Consider the following 15,620-nt stretch of genomic DNA (forward strand, 5'->3'; position numbering starts at 1 on the left):
CAAAACAGTATCATAGACCTGCCTGTTGTGTTCCTTGGACTTCATGATGCTCTCTGTGCTTCAAACAGAACCTTGAGACTATCACATAGCAGGTGCATTTATACGGAGACTTGATTACACGCAGGTGGATTATATTTATCATTAGGCATTTAGGACAACATTGGATCATTCAGAGATCCACAATGATCTTCTGGAGTGAGTTTGCTGCACTGAAAGTAAAGGGGCCAAATAATATTGCATGCCCCACTTTTCAGTTTTTGAATTTCCACAAAAATTTAAAATAACCAATAAATTTCGTTCAACTTCACAACTGTGTTCCACTTGTTGTTGATTTTTCACCAAAACATTACATTTGGTATCTTTATGTTTGAAGTCAGTCAACTGTCTGCAGTCAGTCATTGGCCTCAGTAGCGTATGACATAAGACAGTTGAGGCCATTTATATAAATATAAAGTGAGGAACAGTATATGGACTGCGATTTCTGCATCAGCTTTTTAACAGAGACAAATTCTATAATGTTCACTTCCATTACTTTCCGATAGTGCTGATGTACTATCCTTACCTGTGTATCCAGCATTACATGTACAGATATAACTTCCCACTGTGTTAGTACAGGTGGCGTCAGATGAACATTTGTTCTTTCCTCCACATTCATCAATATCAGCACAATATGACCCATTACCTGATCACAACACAGAAATGATGACTTATTACTGAAACCCGTGAATGATTGTCCACACTTTCATTTACATTCTATATTGTCTTGCGAGAACAACTGAGCATAAAGCATCAACAGATGGTACTAAATTCTACAGGAAAAATGGCAGCCAAAGTCTATCACTCTGTATTAATGATAAGACGTACTATTAGTGATGAGCGAGTATACTCGGTGCTTGGATTTTGCCGAGCATGCTCGGGTCTCCTCCGAGTATTTGGGCGTGCTCGGAGATTTAGTTAGTACTGTACATGATATTATCACCTAATTTTAATAGATACGAACCTAAGAGCACAATTTTATAGTGCAAATATAAAAGAAGAGGGGCGGGCATTTTTAATTTTCTTCATTGAACCTAGCAGCCAGGGTTTAAATAAATTATCTGGCAATTTTTTGATGACAGCCAATCAGGGACCTCAAAAAAAACCTGGAAACCAAGCAGCTGGGGACCAGCTGAAACCAGTTGACCTAAAAATAGCCTGGTGGAATTGACCTTTGCCCTGGCAATTAGAATAAAATAAGAAGGAATTAAATGGAGAATAGAAAAGAATGAGGAGAAAAAGGTATCAGACAAATTACATGTGGTCAGTGTGACCATGTGTCCCCCATATTATAATGGGGGATCAGCATGGTAACACAAGACCAACTCTTTTATGTAAAATAAAATACCATTGAAAGAATAAACAGAAACAACTTTTGGATTAAACAGGCTGTAATGTTTTATTAAGAGTTAATAACAAATTTTTATTAAAACAGATAACCAACTTTTTAACATATTAAATAACTAATGAGAATCACTGAATGGCCAAATTCACTCGTCATAAGCCAGGCGATTATCCACACGCGAAGTCTCAAAAAACTTGCCCCTCCCCCCAACACCACAGACACTTCTCTATTCAGTTGTGAAAACCCAAATAAAAAATGTCCAATCCAGTATCAGAAAAATGAACACCATCGTTTCTCACAAACCTGGTGGAAACCCCTCCAACATCACATGCCTAAAGGTATATGTCCACATTCAGGATTACATCCGGATTAGATGTGGATTGAATGCTGCCTACAGCCACAGTGTTCCACCCGCAGCGTCCAGATGTTACAGCATAGTGGAGGGGATTTTATGAAATCCCGTCTCCACTATGCTTGCGAACACGCATCCGGTGGCCCTGCGTTTAAGGACATGCAGCGCGTCTTTTCAGAACGCAGCATGTCTGTTTACCTTGCGGCGACGCTCCGTGCTGGGATGCTGGGATGCTCGTTGCTCAGGTCGAGCAGATTGGAATACTCAGGTACTCGGCCAGAACAACGAGCCCAATGTAAGTCTATGGGAGACCCAAATATTTTTACCGCGATCCGCCCCGTGTTTTCCTTGGAAATATGTCAAAGTATATCCTTTGCAGGTTCAAGACTTGCCTGTAAGGCCAAATAGTTAACCCCAGACCGAAAATTTCCTCCCCCACTTAAGCTTAGTTCAGACGCTGCGTGTTTGAATTGAAGCGTTTTTCAACTTTAACATTGCTTTCAACCACTACAAATGCATTCACTGGGAAATGTCATTGTAGCATATAACACCCCTAGCTGGCCATGTGGTGTGTGACACATAAGCAGACCCATCTTGTTTCATTTATGAAGGAGGACTGTTAAAGTCACAGAGCCTATTTTTACTGGTGCACCAGGCGGCATTAATCTTCTTAAAGGGCCATTATTAAACTGTGGGTCTCCTAAGCTGTTGTAGCCTATGCTGTGAGTGGATGGACTGCCAAGAATTACGCACACCACAATACCCCTGTCATAAAATGTCCAGGGGGGACTCCTGAAAAAGTGTTGCATTGAATTCAAGGCCTGCCCTGCTACCAATTCATATGCACCCCAATAAGAGTTGAACCCAAACACTGGATGGGCCCCTGAAAATCCACTTCACAATATGCATGTTGTACTCCTGTACTCCTTTGTTTTACACATTGGCAGTAAGGCCAGCCCTGCTGCATAGTCATATGCACCCTATTAGGACTTGGAACCCACATACTGGATGGGTCCATTACACCTTTGAACCCACATACTGGATGGGCCCATGAAAATCCACATCACAATATGCATTTTGTACTCCGTACTCCTTTGTTTTTACACATTGGCAGCAAAGCCAGCCCTGCTGCATACTCAGTCATATGCACCCCATTACGCCTTTGAACCCACATACTTGATGGACCCATGAAAATCCACTATTTTTTAATGGTATGATGGTTCCCTCTTTGCACAATTATTTACAGGAGAATTTTGCAACTTTATTTGCCATGTTTTTAACACTAAGGTTCAGATACAGCTTTAAAAAAAGGCAAATACTTGCAATACAAGGCAATTTTATTGCAAACTACAAAATTCAAGGAATAGTATGATTGAATAGTGTGAGTGTGAACATGTTTGTATATGTGTAAATACACAGGTTAATAAGTACATATAAAGATTAAATAAATATTGTGATTACGTATATATGAGGATTAACTATATACAGTATACTTAGATCATCCGACCGATGACCAATTAAGAGAAGGACAGGTGCACAGAAGGAACAAGAAACCAACGCGTTTCGAGGGACAGCGGCCCTCTTCGTCAGGGTAGTCCTTCTCTCAATCGGTGACGTCACTCCAAAACCCGGCCCATCCCATTTCCGCCGCATATACAGCGTGCTTCCGGCCGGGGCACCTGTGATCATTGTCACCGTCCAGTGCAGCGGTTACCGCACACCAACTGCGGTCACCCTCTGCAGCACAGCGCACTAGGTTACTGCCATCAAACCCTGTTAGATCCTCCCTTGGACTATTAACCACTGAGTCCACCATATTTTATACAGACAATTCACTACGAATACCTATTGTGCTGTTACTAGGGGCAACCTAACAGGATACTATATCCACATCTGAATAACAGCATATTCACGCATTATTAAAGGATTCACCACCAACTATCCACCACTATCGATCTTCTAGTGGTCACACCACCTCAAGGCAATTCAGTAAGTACAACTACGAACACATCAGTACTCTTTACTGTTCATATTAAAAGTCTTGTGGGTGACAGCAAAACTCCTTTTTTTTCTCATAGGGGAGATCATATCCTCTCCCACCAATTGTTGGGATCATCACCTCACTAAACTAAGTGCCACTCATCAGATCCGTCCTATTTGCATTACCGCAGTAGGTTTCTTTTCATTTGCATATTTAACATCTTCACAATTTGGCTTTACACATGTATGGAGTAGAGCGGTGATATATTCTTGGTTTTTTAGGCTTTGCTTTCTAGCAAGTATACACAGAACCTGCTTCAATCATCAGCAGCTCTTTATACAATTCTTACCCTTGGGTCAGTCATTTGCTGAGCGCCAGTGTTTATAGCTATTCTTTTTCATTTTCACAGTACTTATTTTATTAACTCCTTATGGGAAGAAATAGAAAAAACAACTATTCTGTTGCTGTTTTTTGACATTTTAAATTTTCCAATTTTTATTTGCTGCAAAAACAAAATATTACCTTAATTATGAGGCTCGTTTTGAAAATGACAATATCAAATATATGTTGTATCATTTATGCTTTAGCTTTTTTTTTGCAACAAATATTTTACTTGACAAAAATTCACTTTGTTTGTTTCCCCCAAATTATGGTATAATCGGTCCTATTTTTGGATACAAATGAATTTTCAATAACCTTTTAGTATACTTTTTGTGAGGTGGAATAAACAGAAAAAGCTGTAATTTTGTTTTGCTTTTTCAAACATCACTCATCATTTGGTATAATTAACACTTCCACATTGTTCTGTAGATTGATTTAATAATGTGATTTTGAATACCAATTTTATTTATTATTTTTTATGTTTTACTACATTTGCAATATATATATAAAAAAAAAATAAAAATATTTTTTGGGGTCACTACTTTCTGAGAACGATAACTTATATATTAGCATCTGGACAGAGTTACGTAAGGACTTTTGCAATGCAAACAATCTTTTGCAGGACAAAATCCACAACTTTTTGATCACTTTCTATTTCATTTATCCTGTAAAGCAATGCAGAAAAACGACAATTCTGCCATTTTTGTTATTGTGTTTGTGTTCTCTGTAAATAAATAAAGATAAAATGTAATGGTATTGGTCAATATGATTACAGTGATACCCAATTTATAATTTTTTATGTTTTATTATTTCTGAGTAAAAAGTCCCTTATACTTTTTTTTTTTTTGGGGGGGGGTATCTTAGGCTGAGAGCCATAATCTTTTATTTTTTATGAGCACAGAGCTATGTGAGAGCTTGTTGACTTGTGTGTAAAAAGCTTTAGTTTTATTGGTTGTATTTTGTCATTATATTTTTATGTGAAGAATGAGCAAAATTGGCAATTCTGTCATGAGAAGTAATGATATATCATATTTTCCTGACTTTGAGACATACCTGATTATAGGACGTACCCAGATTTAAGTAACAGAAAATTAGAATATTTACTGCTAATTAAAACTTTTTTAATGGTATAAGAAGGAAGAGAGTTTAATTTTAGTATCTTCTGTATTTGGGTAAAATTCAGATTTTTATACCATTACTACTAATATAATATTACAATCTCAAATGGCAAAGCCAACAATTTCCCGATAATAGAGCAATATGCAAGTGTCGGGATAAAGGGGAACCTATCAATTGTTATAATTGGTAGTATTAGTTGAAAATATGGGAGTAGACAACAATCTCTATTGTAACATTGAATACATAATTTTAGAATATTTATTATTATTAATTCTATCCTAACCAAATCATTTTCTATTGGCTTCTAGAAGAAATCAAAGTGGCTGGAGATATGTGGTCTCTGCTTCATCTCCTCCTCCTTCTCCCCATTCAAGCTTTAATTAGTCACTTTTTTGTTTGCAAAGGCCACACACATTGCACCCATCTGGACCTAGCAGTCAGACTAGTCATTACAGGCATTTATTACGGGAGGGCATGTGGCATGTCTATTAGCACACGAAAAACCACTGAGCCATTGTGATGTGGCAATAACATTATTATAGCAAAATGGAAGAGTTTAAGGCTATAGCCCCAAAGGAACACAGTTATATAGATGGTGTTGCGTTGACTTGGTTGCCACTTTTCACATAATCAGGCTGTAAATTGTACTGGTTTTATGCTCTTTTGAAAAGAGAGGTCAAATAGGGAAGTAGGAAGAGTATGGCTGTATGTTAAGCAATAGGGGAGGATGGTTTTTCAGGAAGTTAAATCCTTGCAGGTAGAATTAAAATGAGACACTGAAAATTAACTTTTAATTTAATCTATAGACCCCCACTAACATTACTGAGGAGTGGGAGAGTCAGCTGCACAATAAGATGGTGAAGGCTCACAGTTCGGTACAGTAGTAAATATTGCCTGGCATCATGGTATTGCTTCAGCTGCAAAGGGGAGAAATTTTCTGAACTTGTTGCAAGATAATTATATGAGTCAGTTCATCTAAGAACCTACAAGAGCCGATACTCTGATGGATCAGGCCATTTCATTTCTAACAATGAAGAAATGAAAATCCTGACAATCTTCGTAACAGTGATCACAATATCATTCTTTTTTGCCTCTGAACAGAGGCCAGATGGAGACCAGAGAAACTCTGCTGCTTCAGCATAGTGAATGGACCCAATCTCAATTACTAGGGTCCGTTGAAGTGTTCCAGAGTTATTACCACATAAAGTGACACTGGTCAGAATTGTAAAATTTGGCCTGGCCAGGAAAGTGAAAACACACTTGGTGGTGAAGGCGTTAGTCAAAGCTATGTCTGTGACCTTCAATGAAAAATTAAAAAGTTTTACTAAAATTTTTAAGTTATTATAGTACAAGTCCAATTATTATGCAAGGATCTATACATCAACAATTATTTTATAAGACTGAACTACATTAAATTGAAATGAGTTTTCTGCTTTCTATTTAAAAGAAACATCTGCCTTACTCTACCCATATATATATATATATATATATATATATATATATATACATATATATAAGTACTTATGCATATGCGGTGAAGCAATTAATGCGGCTTTTAGCCCTCACTAATTAATTGTGTTATTTTATATGACGGGTTCCCTTTAAACAGCATGTACACACAGCTACACGTCTTCGATTGACTTCTAATAATACAGTACATCATGTTGCATACATTTTTTGTGCACTCCCATTATTGACTACAACTTTTAATGCACTAAGATGCATTTCTGTTTATACATTATCTCAACATGTAAGTCAGAGCTTACCTGTGAATCCATCTTTACAAGTACAGATGAAACTTCCTTCAGTGTTAGTGCAGGTTGCATTAGGTGAGCAGATATTACTGGTCTCACATTCATTAATATCTTCACAGTGGATTCCATTACCTGAATAATATGAAATGATTCACAGTTAAGAGATGAAGACATGAATACTTATTATTCTATATAACTCTGGTAAAAATTATCAGACCACTGCAAAATGTTCAGTTTGTCTGATTTTGCTCTTTATAGGTATATTTTTGAGTAAAATGTAAATTGTTCTTCGCAAAGAACAACCTGCCCAATTCCAGCCTTACTGAAGCATCCCCAGATCATCACTGATCGTCCACGAAATTTCACAGTGGGTGCAATGTTATGATCTGGTGGCCTAGGAGCAGCATGAGACGTACTCTGGAGAAGGTGGTACCTGTACTTACCGCAAACCCTGAACTTAGCAGCGCAACTAGAAGCAGCCGTGGGGGGTACCTAACACTCCCTAGACCCCTCGACACAGCCTAAGAACTAACTACCCCTAAAGACAGAAACGGGAAAACTATCTTGCCTCAGAGAAAATCCCCAAAGGATAGACAGCCCCCCACAAATATTGACTGTGAAAGGAGAGGGAAATAACATACGCAGACATGAAATCAGGATTTAGCATAGGAGGCCATACTAGCTAAAAAGGAAGAATAGGACAGAGTACTGTTGTGAATTCTGTGGTCAAGCTCCCTCCTGTGGTCATGAGTGGTACTTCGGCTGGTTCTGTCAGACCTGTTGGACTGTTTGTCCCTGATAAATGGACGAGTAGAGTTATCTCTGAGGTTCATTGTTCGGTGTTGGCTGGTCATCCTGGAATCTTTGGTACCAGAGATTTGGTGGCTAGATCCTTTTGGCGGCCGTCTCTGTCGCGGGATGTGCGTTCGTTTGTGCAGTCCTGTGGGATTTGTGCTCGGGCTAAGCCCTGCTGTTCTCGTGCCAGTGGGTTGCTTTTGCCCTTGCCGGTCCCGAAGAGGCCCTGGACACATATCTCTATGGATTTTATTTCGGATCTCCCCATCTCTCAAAAGATGTCGGTCATTTGGGTGGTTTGTGATCGCTTCTCTAAGATGGTCCATTTGGTACCCTTGTCTAAATTGCCTTCATCCTCTGATTTGGTGCCATTGTTTTTCCAGCATGTGGTTTGTTTACATGGCATTCCGGAGAACATCGTTTCTGACAGAGGTTCCCAGATTGTTTCGAGGTTTTGGCGAGCCTTTTGTGCTAGGATGGGCATTGATTTGTCTTTTTCCTCGGCTTTCCATCCTCAGACAAATGGCCAAACTGAACGAACCAATCAGACCTTGGAAACATATCTGAGATGTTTTGTTTTGGCTGATCAGGATGATTGGGTGTCCTTTTTGCCTTTGGCTGAGTTCGCCCTTAATAATCGGGCCAGCTCGGCTACTTTGGTTTCGCCGTTTTTCTGCAATTCTGGTTTCCATCCTCGTTTCTCTTCAGGGCAGGTTGAGTCTTCAGACTGTCCTGGTGTGGATACTGTGGTGGATAGGTTGCAGCAGATTTGGACTCATGTAGTGGATAATTTGACATTGTCCCAGGAGAAGGCTCAACGTTTCGCTAACCATAGGCGCTATGTGGGTCCCCGACTTCGTGTTGGGGATTTGGTTTGGTTGTCGTCTCGTTATATTCCTATGAAAGTTTCCTCTCCTAAGTTTAAGCCTCGTTTCATTGGTCCGTATAGGATTTCTGAGGTTCTTAATCCTGTGTCTTTTCGTTTAACCCTTCCAGCTTCTTTTTCCATCCATAATGTATTCCATAGGTCATTGTTGCGGAGATACGTGGCACCTGTGGTTCCATCCGTTGATCTTCCTGCCCCGGTTTTGGTTGAGGGAGAGTTGGAGTATATAGTGCAGAAGATTTTGGATTCTCGTATTTCGAGACGGAAACTCCAGTACCTGGTTAAGTGGAAGGGTTATGGTCAGGAAGATAATTCCTGGGTCTTTGCCTCTGATGTTCATGCTGCCGATCTGGTTCGTGCCTTTCATTTGGCTCATCCTGGTCGGCCTGGGGGCTCTGGTGAGGGTTCGGTGAGCCCTCCTCAAGGGGGGGGTACTGTTGTGAATTCTGTGGTCAAGCTCCCTCCTGTGGTCATGAGTGGTACTTCGGCTGGTTCTGTCTATGAGCTTCCTCTGGTAGATGTGAGTGGGGCTGCGGCTTCTGAGTTTCCTTCCTCAGGTGACAAGGTTAAGTCGTTAGGTGCTGCTCTATTTAACTCCACCTAGTTCTTTGTTCCTTGCCTCCAGTCAATGTTCCAGTATTGGTCTTGCTCTCTCCTGGATCGTCTTGTGGCCTGTCTACCCTGCATAAGCTAAGTTCTGCTTGTGTTACTTTTGTTTGCTATTTTTTCTGTCCAGCTTGCTATATTGGTTTTTCTTGCTTGCTGGAAGCTCTGGGACGCAGAGGGAGCACCTCCGTGCCGTTAGTCGGTACGGAGGGTCTTTTTGCGCCCTCTGCGTGGTTGTTTGTAGGTTTTTGTGCTGACCGCAAAGCTATCTTTACTATCCTCGGTCTATTCAGTAAGTCGGGCCTCACTTTGCTAAAACCTATTTCATCTCTGTGTTTGTATTTTCATCTTTACTCACAGTCATTATATGTGGGGGGCTGCCTTTTCCTTTGGGGAATTTCTCTGAGGCAAGGTAGGCTTATTTTTCTATCTTCAGGGCTAGCTAGTTTCTCAGGCTGTGCCCGAGGCGCCTAGGTCTGGTCAGGAGCGCTCCACGGCTACCTCTAGTGTGGTGTGATAGGATTAGGGATTGCGGTCAGCAGAGTTCCCACGTCTCAGAGCTCGTCCTATGTTATTCGTAACTATCAGGTCACTTTGTGTGCTCTTAATCACCAGGTCCATTGTGTTTCTGAATCACCAGTTCATAACAGAGTACTATGCGGTCAGTATTAAAACACTAGAAAATATCCACCACAGAAAATACAAAACATCACATCTGACTAAAGACATGGAGGGTATATCTGCATCTCCAGAGACACAGCTTGGCTGCAAAAAATCCTTCACAGACAAAGCTGGACAAAACAAAACAAGAAAATGCACAGAACTATAAGGTCCACAGCAGGTGGACAGCAAAAACAAGGCCAGAACTTATCTTTGAAGAAATGAACAGCAGACCAGGAGAGACCAGGTATGGATGTGAATCCTCCAAAAACAATGGACAACTGGCACTGACTAAAGGATAAAGCAGGACTTAAATAGCCCAGCCTAAATTTCAAAAAATGGATACACCTGATAAATGCTGCGATCCAACTACCGCAGCACTACCACTCATAACCACCAGAGGGAGCCCAAGAGCAGAATCCACAACAGTGTAAGACACTGTGGCTTGTACGCCTCTTCAGGTCTCGGTCTAACCATTAGACGACCAGGTGTTGATCTGAGGATCCTTCGGCAAGGCTGGAATTGGGCAGGTTAATATTTGCGTAGGACGTATGAATCAAGCTACATAAAAGGTTATCCTGGAAAAACAGTTGATTCCTTCTGCTCAGGCAATGTTCCCAAACTCTAAGGACTGTTTTATCCAACAGTAAAAATGCACCATGACACACAGCTAGGTCAATCAAGGTGTGGATGAAGGACCACCACATCAAAACCCTGTCAAGAAAGGCCATACTGGGGTGCCCACGGCACTTAAGGGGAGGCCGCCATGACAGGGTTACGTGGGACCTGGGGAGCTGGAGCAGTTTAGAAGGGGTAGAGAGGTAAGGGTTAATCGTAATACGAGGGGTGGCTTAATGGCATTGTTTGAATGTAGGGGGTGGAACTATGGGACTGTGGGGAGGGGGCACATAAAAAGGGTCACGCTCCTCATGCAGGCATCCATTTTAGGTGCCTGCGTGACAAGTGAGGAATCTCCCGCCCACCCTCCCTTTTTTGGTTAGGGTAATGGGGGTGAAGTCGGTCCGCGAGGGTTTTTGGGTACTGTTTTAAGAGGTGCCTAAATGTATTTGTTTTGTTCTGTGAATGCTGTTAGGGTATTGTCACGGCAGTTGGGCGGGGGTGGAGGTCCTCGAAGTCGGTGGAAATGGTAAATGGTGGTTCAATGGGGGGGATCTTGAGAGGTCCTGGACCCCCCATGAGAGAATTTAACAAGGCGCGGTCCGGTTATCCCACGTGAGGTAGATTTATGGGCCCCTGGCATGGGGGTGGGTTCGGTGGACCAGGATTGGTTGTTATCTATCCCTGAGCTGGTGCTTTACGGCTGGGGGTAAGACTTATCCTGGGCTGAACATTGTGGAATTTGGGATGCTGAGGTTTATAACTTTGGGGCTTCGAGGACCGCCCCTCCTATTCTGGGTTGTTATAAAAGTTCTGTTATCTTTTATTTTAATAAAATGGCTGCTGTGGCCAATTAAATTCAACATATGTCTCAGTCTGTTGATTTGCGTACGATAGAAGTTTATTCTTTAGGTGGTTATGGGGCCTGTTTAAGGGGATCTGGGGGAATTTTTTCCAGATCACGGAACTCACGTATACCCTATGTCATGGCCAGCCCAATCTCACTATTCACTACATTACTTGTGGGGTCTATTGCCTTATTTAGCACCATTATAGGGCTTACACCTTGTTGAGTCTTTTTGTATATTAGTGTCTACCAATTTTTTTGGACGCCCAACTTTGGACACATAGATTTTCATATTGTGTGTATTCTTTGAGCTGTATACTCCCACTCAATTTGATTGTGATTCACAGCATTGGGGACAATCTTCTCATTTGATATATATACTGGAGCTTGAGTCATTGTTATTTGTACATTGCATATATTCCTTTTGGATTGTGTCTTATATACTGTATATATACAGTCATATGGACTTTACTGGTACTAGGGTTGTTGTATTGTCATTTTTTGACTTTTAAATGTTTTTATTCACTGTGTGCTTTTTGTGGTCAATAAAGATATTTTGTATATTTTTCATATATTGAGGTGTGCACCTTTTATGCATAGGTCTTTTTCTTTATGCACATTGATATTTTTTCTATGCATGTTGCAGCACCCTCTTTTTAGATTTCCCATAGAATTGTGTGTAGTGCACCCTACTTTCTAGTTATACTTTAGTTTATAGAATAAAAGAACAATTTACATTTTACTCAAAAATTTTGCAGTGGTCTCTTAAGGTACCTTCACACTGAACAACATTACAATGATAACGAGAGCGATCTGTGACGTTGCAGCGTCCTGGATAGCGATATCATTGTGTTTGACATGCAGCAGCGATAAGGATCCTGCTGTGACATCGCTGGTCGGAGCTAGAAGGCCAGAACTTTATTTCATCGCTGGATCACCCACTGACATCGCTGAATCGGCGTGTGTGATGCTGATTCAGCGATGTCTTCACTGGCAACCAGGGTAAATATCGGGTTACTAAGCGCAGGGCCACGCTTAGTAACCCAATGTTTACCCTGGTTACCATTGTAAATGTAAAAAAAAAAAAAAACACATACTCACATTCCGGTGCCTGTCACGTCCCCCGGCGTCCGCTTCCCTGCACTCCTCCTGCATCCTGTGTCAGCGCCGGCCGGCCATAAAGCAGAGCACAGCCGTGACATCACCACTCTGCTTTACGGCCGGCGCTTACACAGGATGCAGGAGGAGTGCAGGGAAGCGGACGCCGGGGGACGTGACAGGCACCGGAATGTGAGTATGTGTTTTTTTTTTTACATTTACAATGGTAACCAGGGTAAACATTTGTTTACTAAGCGCGGCCCTGCGCTTAGTAACCCGATGTTTACCCTGCTTACCCGGGGACTTCGGCATCGTTGGTCACTGGAGAGCTGTCTGTGTGACAGCTCTCCAGCGACCACACAAGGACTTTCCAACGATCATGGCCAGGTCGTATCGCTGGTCGTGATCATTGGAAAGTTGCTGAGTGTGACATAGTAACATAGTAACATAGTTAGTAAGGCCAAAAAAAGACATTTGTCCATCGAGTTCAGCCTATATTCCATCATAATAAATTCCCAGATCTACATCCAGGCCTCTCTTGAACCCCTCGACTGAGTTCGTCATCACCACCTCCTCAGGCAAGCAATTCCAGATTCTCACTGCCCTAACAGAAAAGAATCCTCTTCTATGCTGGTGGAAAAACCTTCTCTCCTCCAGACGCAAAGAATGCCCCCTTGTGCCCGTCACCTTCCTTGGTATAAACAGATCCTCAGCGAGATATTTGTATTTTCCCCTTATATACTTATAAATGGTTATTAGATCGCCCCTCAGTCGGCTTTTTTCTAGACTAAATAATCCTAATTTCGCTAATCTATTTGGGTGTTGTAGTTCTCCCATCCCCTTTATTAATTTTGTTGCCCTCCTTTGTACTCTCTCTAGTTCCATTATATCCTTCCTGAGCACCGGTGCCCAAAACTGGACACAGTACTCCATGTGCGGTCTAACTAGGGATTTGTACAGAGGCAGTATACTGCTCTCATCATGTGTATCCAGACCTCTTTTAATGCACCCCATGATCCTGTTTGCCTTGGCAGCTGCTGCCTGGCACTGGCTGCTCCAGGTAAGTTTATCATTAACTAGGATCCCCAAGTCCTTCTCCCTGTCAGATTTACCCAGTGGTTTCCCGTTCAGTGTGTAATGGTGATATTGATTCCTTCTTCCCATGTGTATAACCTTACATTTATCATTGTTAAACCTCATCTGCCACCTTTCAGCCCAAGTTTCCAACTTATCCAGATCCATCTGTAGCAGAATACTATCTTCTCTTGTATTAACTGCTTTACATAGTTTTGTGTCAGTACCTTTAATTTTTGCCAGAGCTTTATATATATTGTGACTCACTCAGCTACTTATCAAAGTAGACAGAGGAACGCAAAACACCTGCTGATTTATTGTGAAACAGCATAAGCCACAGCAGGGCACAGCAAAGTAAAGATGGCCTTTTTGGCATAATGGCAAAATAAAAAGAAAACATACAACAAAGTCCAATTGTCTGAGGGATTCGCCCTCTCAGATCACCATGTGAGTCTTTCCTCTTCAAAATCGCAGGTCCTGTTAGCACACGACTGTGTCATCTCTGCAGGTGGAGATATGGTGGACATCTTACCACCCACTTCCTAGATGTCAACCTAAAAACAGCCCAAGTCTGCAACTTTTATTTAACCCTCACAACATGTATGCTGGAGGAAAACATTCTGGTTTCACATCACTGACGTCATTACGCGCAGTGATACATTGCTCCCTTTATATACCTTGCCAGTGAGCCAGTCACAATATATATATATATTTTAGCGTGGCTAAAGGATGTCTAATCGATGGGAGATATGTGTCTTATAGATGGCTTGTTGCTGTGATGTAACCATGGCTACCTATATGTGTTTCAGGACCTGTGGTGATGTCACAACCACATGTCTGGTCATGTGATGGGTTCTGGGTGTGGTTAGACATATAAAAAAAAGCCTAATGCTTAACACAGGTAGATATGTGTGGAGGGGAAACCCTCCTGAGTGTGTTACGGCTTCAGGACTGAGCCGGATGAACTGGACACTTGTTTTTCTTTACCTGAGCCAAAGGCTATTTGTTTTCTGTTGTTTGCCACATGGTTTATGAAGCAATAAACCCAGTGAACTTTAAAGGAACACGTCTCCTGAGTGTCAGCCGTCGCAGCTGAGTGAGTGAAATCCCTACAATTGGTGGAGAATGCGGGCACTCGGAGACGTGAGTTTATTTTGAATGTCCTGGGTCAAGGCTGTTGCAAGCCAGCAAGCATTGCCGGAGAAAATGGAGGACCTGCTGAAACAATTGGTCCAGATGCAGTCACAGCAGGAGAAAAGGCAGCAAGAGACCAACAGGCTGTTGATGCAGCAGATACAACAGAGCCAGCAGGAGCAACGGCAGCAGATGCAACAAAGCCAGCAGGAGCAACGGCAGCAGTTACAACAGAGCCAGCAGCAGATGCAGCAGAGCCAGCAGGAGCAACGGCAGCAGATGCAGCAGAGCCAGCAGGAGCATCAGCAGCAGATGCAGCTTCTGGCAACCGCCATCCAGGGCAAGGCGAGCGCCCCAACCCCAGGTTTGGCTGATGACACCCACGTCCGGAAAACGGTAAGACGCGCATTGCAGAAAATGACTCCCGGGGATGATGTTGAGGCCTTCCTGACGGTGTTTGAGAGGGTCGCTGAGAGGGAAAAACTTCCGCCAGAGCAGTGGGCAGAGGTACTTGCGCCATACCTGACGGGAGAACCCCAGAAGGCGTACTATGATTTGACCTTGCAGGATGCCAAAGAGTATCACAAATTGAAAGCCGAGATTCTCGCACGTTTGGGGGTGACACTGACTGTCAGGGCACAGCGAGTTCACTCCTGGGGCTATCACCAGGACAAACCACCTCGTTCCCAAATGTTTGATCTGTTGCACCTGGTCCAGAAATGGCTGCAGCCAGAGTCCTCTGCGCCTGCACAGATGGTAGAACGGGTGATGATGGATCGGTTTGTCCATTCCCTCCCGAGGCCTATACAGTCTTGGGTTGCCCAGGGTGATCCCCAGAATGCCGACGAGCTGATCGGACTGGTTGAGAGGTACCAAGGGTTGGAAGGCTCCTTCGGGAGGCAGCCCATGCCGTACTGGGGATCCCAGAAGGCAG

The 15,620-nt window shown here is 42.4% G+C and overlaps 1 protein-coding gene across 1 annotated transcript in view; it reads right to left on the minus strand.

Moving 5' to 3' along the window:
- Positions 1 to 15,620, minus strand: part of LOC138638067 (mucin-4-like) — a 497,598-nt gene that overhangs the window by 251,085 nt on the left and 230,893 nt on the right. The window contains exons 50-51 of the mRNA XM_069727050.1: positions 6,981 to 7,100; positions 563 to 682 (exon numbers count right to left, since the gene is read on the minus strand). Coding sequence (XP_069583151.1) covers positions 563 to 682; positions 6,981 to 7,100 — 240 coding nt within the window. The remainder of the gene's footprint in view (positions 1 to 562; positions 683 to 6,980; positions 7,101 to 15,620) is intronic.

This window comes from Ranitomeya imitator, chromosome 5 (assembly GCF_032444005.1).
Source record: "Ranitomeya imitator isolate aRanImi1 chromosome 5, aRanImi1.pri, whole genome shotgun sequence".
Taxonomy (NCBI): Eukaryota; Metazoa; Chordata; class Amphibia; order Anura; family Dendrobatidae; genus Ranitomeya; species Ranitomeya imitator.